We start from the raw sequence: 9,301 nt of genomic DNA on the forward strand, positions 1-9,301 counted from the left end.
ACATGAGGCCCTGGCTGACACATTGATGCGCTGGTAACCAGTCTGTGATCAACAGAAGCGGGGTCGTGGACGGCATAGTGAAGCCAGTCCTGAGGCGTGTCGACCACTGTGAGCTGAGTCCCAGCTGCGCTGACGCCCTGTTTTCTCACACAAACATCAGTGTCACTCCCTGTGTCAAATGCCTCACAGCCAAGTATGGCATTACCCACCATACAGTTTTCTACGTGGTCCCATCCCAGGAGAACAATCCTTAGTTCCTCCTGCCACCCAACATTGGCCTGTCAAAATAAAAGGATTGCAATCTTGACAGTGAACGTTCTGATATTACAGATAAGGACAATAAAACAATAAAAACGAAAGCTGTTGCTTTTACTGTCACTCTGTTTATAAGTAACTGAGGATAATTTACCCTACATGCAAAGCCCATTGAAAGTTATAATCATTATTTTTTCATATGTTTTACAATTGTTTTTTTTACAATCATTGTGGTTACATTTTCTCAGTGTAGGCACCCTGACTGCACGTCACTGGCACTTTCATGAGCTGAATGAAGTGCGCTAAAAGAATTGGGCTCAATAGCTGACTTAGTAGGGCGTTTGAAGTGTAAAATATGTCATGGCTACTGGCTCAACAGCACACTGAAAGCAATCTACAGTAATAGGCTACACAAGATAATTAAGAAGATAAAATATTTATTTAAAAGTATACCAACCATCTTTATCTGTGTCCGAGGTCATTCCCCACCTTTTGCTCTTTGACAATCATGTTGACTCATGTTGACATGATTTCTTATTTCAATCAGCTCTTTTGTTAACGTATATTTACACAGCTTGCCATGTTGGATTTACATTCCGTGTTCCATAATCGTGGCAGCCAGGGAGTGCAAAGTACATAAGCCACATGTGCAATCTTAGGGCGCTTTCACACCACTAATTCGATTATTTGGTCCGCTTCAGGCAGTGAAATTGTTATTATGTAGCATATAGACTCCAGTGAGGTCCGCTTTCACACCAGAAAACGAACCAAAATTTGTCGGATTGATTTTTTTCTCAATGTTTATCTTCAGGTAGAAATCGGCGCCAATTTTGACTCACTATTTTGACCTACAGTCTATGGTTTGGACCCCAGTTCGCGTTCTCACCAGAGGGACCGCACCAGAGGTCTACTTTTGGTGCGGAGTCAAGCGGACCGAGACCTCCTCTTTTTGGAGGTCTCGGTCCGCTTGTTTTGGTGCGCACCCGAGTGCGATTAATGCTTTCACACCAACGAAAACGAACCAAACTAAGAGGTTTTGGTACGAATGGACCGTTTGGTGCGGACCAAACGATGTTGGTGTGAAAGCACCCTTAAAGAGACATTCTGATATTCTCTTCTGAGAATATATATATCATTTGGACTTGTAGTTTTTGGCTATATTGAATTGCAACTTTGCAACTGATGCAACAGTTGAAAGTTATATAGGCTAGGCTTTTTGTGTAATTTCAGTCTTTGTATTTCATAGTAGGCTATGCATGTGTTGGCTGCTGTCAAACCACAAGAGGGAGGAAAAATCTCTAACACTGGGTCAAAGAGTAGGCTATAGAAGTACTTCTATACTCTTTGACTGGGTGAGGCCAGAGCCATATAGATACGTGGCTCTGGGTGAGGCCTTTTATCTTGCCAAGCCGTTAGGTGGCAGTACAGTATCTTCAGTGGACAACCCACCGGAGAAGAAGCACCTTTCGTTTCCATAGTGACCAATCAGTTGTTTCTGACCAGCTAGCCACCACATCAACCATCAACCCGTCTCTCTCACCCTAGCGAAAGCGCTCTTATCCTAACGTAACCAGATAGGATATCAACGTTGTATTTTCCTTTCTGCTCGAGTCCAGGTAAGCTATGTTCCATGCTAACAGCTCGCAATGTATTATCATTTCATAGCCACGATAGCATAATTGCCATAAGTAAGCGTGCACATATGTTATCGTTAGCTAGCGTTAGCTGCTAGTTACGATACGATAACTTGGTTATCGATAGTTAACTTTATTGTTTACGTTAAGCCATACGTGCCTTTTGACTGGATGTCAACACAATATCAGTCATCATACCATGGTATCACGATATTATATTATGTCATTCAACTAATCGAAATGATTAGCCTAACGTTAGTTATCGGTAAACATTGGTATGGATAGCTATTGATAACGTGGTTCTGTGTTCATTCAAGCAAAGACTCAAGTTATCCTGCTATCGCTAACGTTAATGTTAGCTAACCTCAGATCTCACAGGCGCCCACCTCCTCCTCGCTTAATTCATCTCTGTTTTGATGATAACGTTACTTATGCTAGCTTTATAGCCTACAGTTGACCAGGTTAATGTTTCGTAACCTCAGCAATCCCACGAGAAAAGTCTGTGTAACGTAACTTCACGGTAATCAGCTTGTTGCTCTTCGCTGCTTGGTTTCTGCTAGACAGCAATTAGCTTCTAGATCAGTCATCAACTGAAATCAGAACATTAGGTAAGTTAAGGTTATAACATCACACCAAGTGAACTGTCGTTAGCTGAAAACCTGTGCCAGGGAGCCAACATAGGCTACATACATTCATCTATTTGATGCTAGGTAGTATTAGCTAGCTATATATACATTTCACCGTGTTCTGCAGGTACTTGTGCTCAGAAGTTGAACTACTGGTGCGGTTTTACATCAGGTCAGGATGTCGAGCGACCTGGTGGGCGTGTGGGAGATTGCTCTGAGCGATGGAGTCCACAGGATCGAGTTTGAACATGGCACAACCACTGGGAAACGGGTCGTCTGCATAGATGGCAAGGTAAGGTTACATATTTGTCAACCGCAGAGGACACCTGCTCCCACCAATGTCACCAAAGAGTGACTAGAGTCAAGTCCATTTGTGCCGATATAGCCGAGGCTGAAAGCTGAAAGTGATATTGAAATACATGCGACCTTACCAGTAGGCTATATTGAACACAAACAAATCAATATGTGAGAGCGGTGAAGTCTGTATATCTTCCTCCTCCCTTTACTCAACAGGAAGTTCTACGAAGGGACTGGATGTTCAAACTGGTTGGAAAAGAGACATTTTGTGTGGGGAGCTCAGACACTAAGGCCACCATAAACATTGATGCGGTGAGCGGCTTTGCCTACGAGTACACGCTTGAGATCAATGGAAAGAGCTTGAAGAAGTATATGGAGAATCGCTCAAAGGTGACCAGTACTTGGGTGCTCAACCTGGATGGCACAGACTGCAGGGTTGTCCTGGGTAAGGCTTCACATTTTATCTTCCCGTAAACTTCACAAAAGAGTGAACACCGGGCAGTTCAAATACAAAGAATGACATGGAGTTGTGGCATAAATGGTCTTGAAACAACTAGGCTCTGCACTGGGTGGGCAGGTTCATTGACAGCATGTGGTGTCATGCTTAAGCAGTGAGCCTGTCAGCAAGTTGCAAGGCTTGTGATCTCTTAATCTGATTACAGCACACCATCTGCATACAGTCAGCACCTGTCAAGCACCTTGACTGTCTGACTGACCTCCCCATCAGATTGCCTGCTTTGTAAGACCTCCGAAAATAAAACCAAGGTTTATGGAGCCAGTGGAAGATGTCATATCCAGCTGTAAAATGTTGGTGAGGAGGAAGGCAACACATGAATACTTAAACACAGAGTAGAGACATTATTCTTTTTTTTTAGACTTTACTTCACAAAAGTAAGCAAGAGAGGATCATCATTTGTGTTGGTTGCTAGGCAGGATGGCAGGGGGTGGTTTGTTTACAGAATTGCTTTCAACTGATTGCCCCAGTGGCTGTAGCTGGTAGGCCTACTGAGGGAAATGTTTGTTTTTCACTAAGTCACCATGGGATATTCCACACCTTTGTACTCTTTGTACTGTGACTGATTGCAAGCATGCTTTTGTTACACAGGCTTTAACCGTGGCAGTTATATAGTTAAAGAAAGGCCCTCTCGGAAATATGTTGAAATTGCGTATTGGGTAGCAGTCAGATGTAGTGTGCAGTTCAGCTTTCATTCCCCATGTTGTGAAATATTGGCGATGTAGGCTATGCCTTGACAATTTCAGGATTGTTTGTGTTCACTAATTTTAACAAGGGAGCATTATACATCTTAATCACAAGATAGTCTATGTAGTGGCTTATAATTGCAACTGTTTCTTTTATGTGTGCCCTAGTCATTTTATTCTGCCTGGTACAGAATGATTCCTCCCCTGTAGCCAACATGGGACTTTCTACACCTTTGTACTCTGTGATTGATTGCACACATCTCTTATCTTGAACTACACATTGTAAACTGATGTGCTGTTTCACTTTACAGTAGACGGCTGGTTTATTTAATTTAACACAAACCCATTATTGAAGTCTTGCAGGTGTTTTGCAGCTTCTGGTTGTTGTTGTTGTTGTTGTTTGTCTAATTACACTTCAATACAAAACAATCCATAAACTATATATATTTTCTCAGACATCAAATGAATACACAAGTCGCTAACCTTTATGGCAACCTCCTCTGTAAAACACGTGTCCCTCATTTCCTCATGCTCAACAGCTGACACGTGTTACCAGCAACACCATGCTTAAAGGATGGATAGAAATGCTCAGCCTCCCCATCACCTCACATCCTCCACTTCAGTAGTCTCTATCAGGCGTGGCAGGGTAGACCCTCTGGCTGACACTTTTTGCCCTCTTGCAGATGTTTGCTAAGTATATTAAATATAGGAAGGCTTTGCTTGTTACAAAATTGTGTAGAATGCCAGAATGGACAAATGTTGGCACAAGATATAGGATGGTCCACATTTTGATGTAGTGATTCGATGTCGTGAATGTTTGATTTTTATTTCTCATTTTTAACTGTTCACTTTACAGAGAAGGATACCATGGACATTTGGTGTAATGGACAAATGATGGAAACAGCTGTGAGTATCTATCAGCCCATATCTACAGAACAGCAGAAGCCAAATGAAATCTACATGTACCTCCATACACTTCATACGTTGGAGTACTACTTCATTGAAGATATTTTAAATGTATTGCAAAAAAGACTTCTGTGTAGTGTTGAATGCGTAGGATGCTTATTCTTAAATGGATAGTTGGGATGTACTGTATGTAAATGAAGCTCGTGTTGGCATTTAGTGAATGTCCTACAAAGAAATGAAAGGCTGAGCAAAAAGTTCAAGTAGGCCTAAAACTGAAATAATGACCACCATTGTACTTTTCGGCAGGTCGAAAGCAGACTAGCAATGTCTTCTACTTTGGGAAGATTTTCAAACAAACAGTACTAGCACAGCAGCCTTATCAGCAGACTGATAGTGTGCAGTGTCTATGCCGTTAAATACAACTTTTTTTTTCAGTGAAATGGTACTGATAGGGGCACAGGTGTTGTTCGAGCGTGCATTCTTTCACATGACTTGTCTCTGTCTTCCGACCCTCTCTTTCCCTTACACAGGGCGAGTTTGTGGAAGATGGCACAGAAACACATTTCACCCTGAGTGACCATGACTGTTGCATCAAGGCTGTCAGCAGTGGCAAAAGAAGAGACGGCATCATCCACACGCTCTTAGTTGATGGCAACGAGGTGGCAGAGTGCACAGAGTAATGAGAGGAAGAGAAGAAAGAGAGAGAGAGAGAGATAGAGAAGTTTAGTTTTGAATGAAAGAGAGTGTTGGCTGTTGATGACAGAAGGTTAGCCATACAAGCAACACATTTTAAGGGTCCAACATTTCAAAGTCAGACAGGCACACAAAAACAGCAAACAGAAGTATAGGCTGAAGTGCTCATCACCAGCGTGAAATTGATTCGTAGTGGTCTGATTGGGAACAGAAAGATGTAAAGCAGTTCAGCCAAGGCAGCCTTGCATGAATAGCCATTTCGGATGTGGAGACAGAGAAAGGCAATAACATCTGCAACACCTTAGGAATTCCTTAGGAAGTGCACTTTGCTGTCACTGTGTTTTTCAATTCATTTCGTGCTGAGAGACATTTATACAGCCTGACAAGGCCTCTGTGTTTACTAGTTCAAACTTTAACAATGTGCCAGTCTTGCTATTTCATCTTCTCAGTTGTTAAACAGTGGTAGTTTATACACTAGTAGTATCTTAGTGTCTCTATTTGAGTTGACTGGAAATAAGGAATGTTTTTTTTTATTTTACCCTCACCTGGTGTGAACTTTGTGTGAACTTATGCGGTAGATGCCTCTCATTTGGCCATGCTGCAACAGTACAGACATCAGTTTTAGTGGAGGGATGATATTGAAATGTGACATTCCCACTGCATTTGTTTTGTAATCAGCACACATACACTGAAAAAAAGAGGGCATCTATAGGGCAGCTATAAAGCCACAGTCCTGGGCCGGGTTTCCCAGATTCGTTAAGAAGCTCTTAAGTGCTAATAACTTCCTAGGAGCGCTCTAAGAACATTTGAAGAACACTCCTAAGAAGTTCTTCGCACTTAAGAGCTTCTTAACGAATCTGGGAAACCCGGCCCTTGACTCTGTTTACAGTGTATATCAGTTACTTTTATTGTCGTATAGACATGTGTTGACTGACTGTTTTAGGTCTGTGTGGTTACTGAACACTGCTGTTAGCATTAACACACTCTCAACAACTACACAATTTAAGTTCTCCACTCCTGATCCAGTCTCATGCAGGGGAAAAAAAACAAAAAACTTATCATGACTCATTTTTCTTCTCTAGAGACTTGTTGCCTCAGCCATGGAAAAAATGTGACCTGTGTTTGAGTATTTTATTTGCAAACATAGTCAAAAGTGTGATGTTTATACCTACTGTATACAAATACTGTAGAAATGAACCAGCCAACAGATATTTTTGTCATTTTACTGACTTTGAAAAGACATATATGGCTATTTTATGTAATTTACCCAGATACATTATAAAGCTGAGGTTGTATTGTGGCTGGTGATTAACTACCAGTTATTGGGTTGTAAAGGAGTAGATATTCTTGTATTGTCTCAAGAAGGCTCTAGGAGATAGATTTTGTTTATTGTTTGTTTACTTCTTGTTTTTTTTTATCAAATTATTGTAATGTGTAATGTATACATATAACAATGTTATATGTATCATGATCTAATACTTATTGTTACAAATATATGTGCTACAATCAGCACATATATTGCATATATTAACTGTAAATGTATTGTATAATAAAACCTTTGATTTGTTTGTTTTTAGTTGTAATGGATCATTCCTTTTAAGACTATCCTCTTTTATATTCATTGATGTTATTGAGAGATGAAAGAATGTTTTCATGACTACACAGTTGATCAAAACGATTAATTATGTATTTCACGACATGATTAGTGTACTGAATTCAGGTTCAAATGTCAACAGAAATGTACACCGTTGTCTGTAATTACTATTCTGCAATAACCCTTTCCAAAGTCTACATCATTTCCCCCCAGATTTGATCACTTAAAGCAGACTCCACTGTGTTTCTCTAGTGTAATGATATAAGAACACGTAGGCCTAGTTCAGCGGTTCCCAAACTTTCCCCCCTGTGGACCACATTATTAATTAACTAATAACATAAGATTCAAAAAGTTCATTTTTAATACCTTTCTGCCATAGTCCTTTTAATCTCACGTACCCCTGGCCTAGGCCTATGACCAGAAAGCCCTTTAAATAGATCCAATTCAATTTAAAGGTCAGAGGCACTGAAAGGTACATTTTTTAAAAGTAACTCATCATCTCAAAGGTGATAAGGGATATATTCATACATGGACAAGGATTTTAAATCCAAAGCAACATTTCTGAAAACAAAAGGGAAATTTCAGGACACCATGATGTTTCAGAAAATGCAATGTTTCAGAAAACAAGCACGTTTAGCAAACAGCATTTAGCAAAATGTCATAATATATGTCAAGATGTTTGTCATAGCACCACATTTTGAAGAGCAGGCAAGGATAAGACCCTTGCAATGGACGACAAGCCTCTGGGGCAGCTGAAGGAGAAGGTGGAGGAGCAGAAGGAGGATCCTTAGGGCTGTAGGAGTTTCTGGAGATGCTGGTAGAGAACATCCTCAAAGGTCACGAGTCACGACCCCTCATCCTGGATTGTGGAGATTATAGTGCTGTGGCAATATTCGATAATGGTAGAATGAAAAAATAAAAAATAATAAAAAATATATATATATATATATACACTAGATAAATATTCCTAGCTGATGTCAACCGTCATTGAAACCACGGTGTACCATAAGCTTCAAGAGTTGCATTCTGTTGTTGTGGAAATAGCAAGCAGTGGATATGACTCGGTAGTGTAAAAACAATGTAACTTCTTCAGTATGTCAGGGTCACAGTAGGAATATTGATTTGAAAGAAGCTGAGGCTTTATATTGTGGCTGACACCACTGGGCTTTAGGATTGGGTATACCTTATTAATCTCATATATACTTTTCTTTATATATAGTACGCGTGAGATTAATTTTGTTTATTTTATTTCAAATTATTTGTGTGCGCATGTGTGTGTATGTTATCAATCTTTGATTTGTTTTTATTGCATAATACAATCTTTTTTCTTGGGTTTTTATTTTAGAAATAAGTTATGCTTTTCCTTTAATGTAAAAAAGCAACTTGTCTCTGCTACGTTTCTGTCAGTGTTGGACTATGGGGACTTATATGCACTCTCCTGCTCAGTGTCTTCTTAAGTTAGATACTGTTTATCATGCTTCCTTGAGATTCATTACTAACTGCAAAGCTCTGACTCACCACTGTGAGCTCTACTCAAGGGTAGGTTGGCCTTCTTTGACCACCCGAAGGCTCTGTCATTGGTACACCTTTATACAGTATATAAGGTAATTACTGGACTGGTCCCACTCTATCTAAGTGTCCTTATTAAGCATAGGAGCAATGGACAGTACTCCCTACGCTCACAGGACTTTATCTTGTTGGATGTCCCAAATGTCCGTACGGAACTGGGCAAGAAGGCTTTTGTGTATGCTGCGCCCTCAGCATGGAATTTGCTGCAAAACAATCTTAAAATGCGTTCATTGATTTCTCTGGATGCTTTTAAATAAAAAATGAATGAGCTTAAGGCTGATTCTCTTACATGTAGATGTTTCTAAGTATTTTAGTTACTAACACCAATGTAAAATGTGTCTTTGTGCGACTTCACTGTGTTTTATGTCTGTAAGTGTTGAAACTATGTGTTTTAAGATTGCTGCTGCCTGTCTTGGCCAGGTCACCCTTGTAAAAGAGGTTTTTAATCTCAATGGGATTCTAACCTGGTTAAATAAAGGTTAAAAAAAAAAATGCAGAAATGAGAAATGCATTATAACAAAAACCAA

At 40.1% G+C, this 9,301-nt stretch overlaps 1 protein-coding gene across 2 annotated transcripts; it reads left to right on the top strand.

Moving 5' to 3' along the window:
• Window positions 1–1,744: 1,744 nt before the first annotated feature.
• faima (Fas apoptotic inhibitory molecule a) lies at window positions 1,745–6,379 on the top strand. Of its 2 annotated transcripts, none has more exons than XM_062534434.1 (5): window positions 1,745–1,871; window positions 2,688–2,807; window positions 3,029–3,257; window positions 4,869–4,918; window positions 5,449–6,379. In XM_062534434.1, exons 2-5 carry the CDS (start codon window positions 2,694–2,696, stop codon window positions 5,596–5,598), a joined length of 543 nt encoding a protein of 180 aa, XP_062390418.1. In that variant the 5' UTR covers window positions 1,745–1,871; window positions 2,688–2,693; the 3' UTR covers window positions 5,599–6,379. The 2 variants fall into 2 exon arrangements, with proteins under 2 accessions (XP_062390418.1, XP_062390416.1); XM_062534432.1 differs by having other exon boundaries at window positions 1,765–1,871; window positions 2,643–2,807.
• The last annotated feature ends 2,922 nt before the right edge of the window (window positions 6,380–9,301 follow it).

Source organism: Sardina pilchardus, chromosome 4, assembly GCF_963854185.1.
Source record: "Sardina pilchardus chromosome 4, fSarPil1.1, whole genome shotgun sequence".
In the NCBI taxonomy this organism is placed as follows: Eukaryota; Metazoa; Chordata; class Actinopteri; order Clupeiformes; family Clupeidae; genus Sardina; species Sardina pilchardus.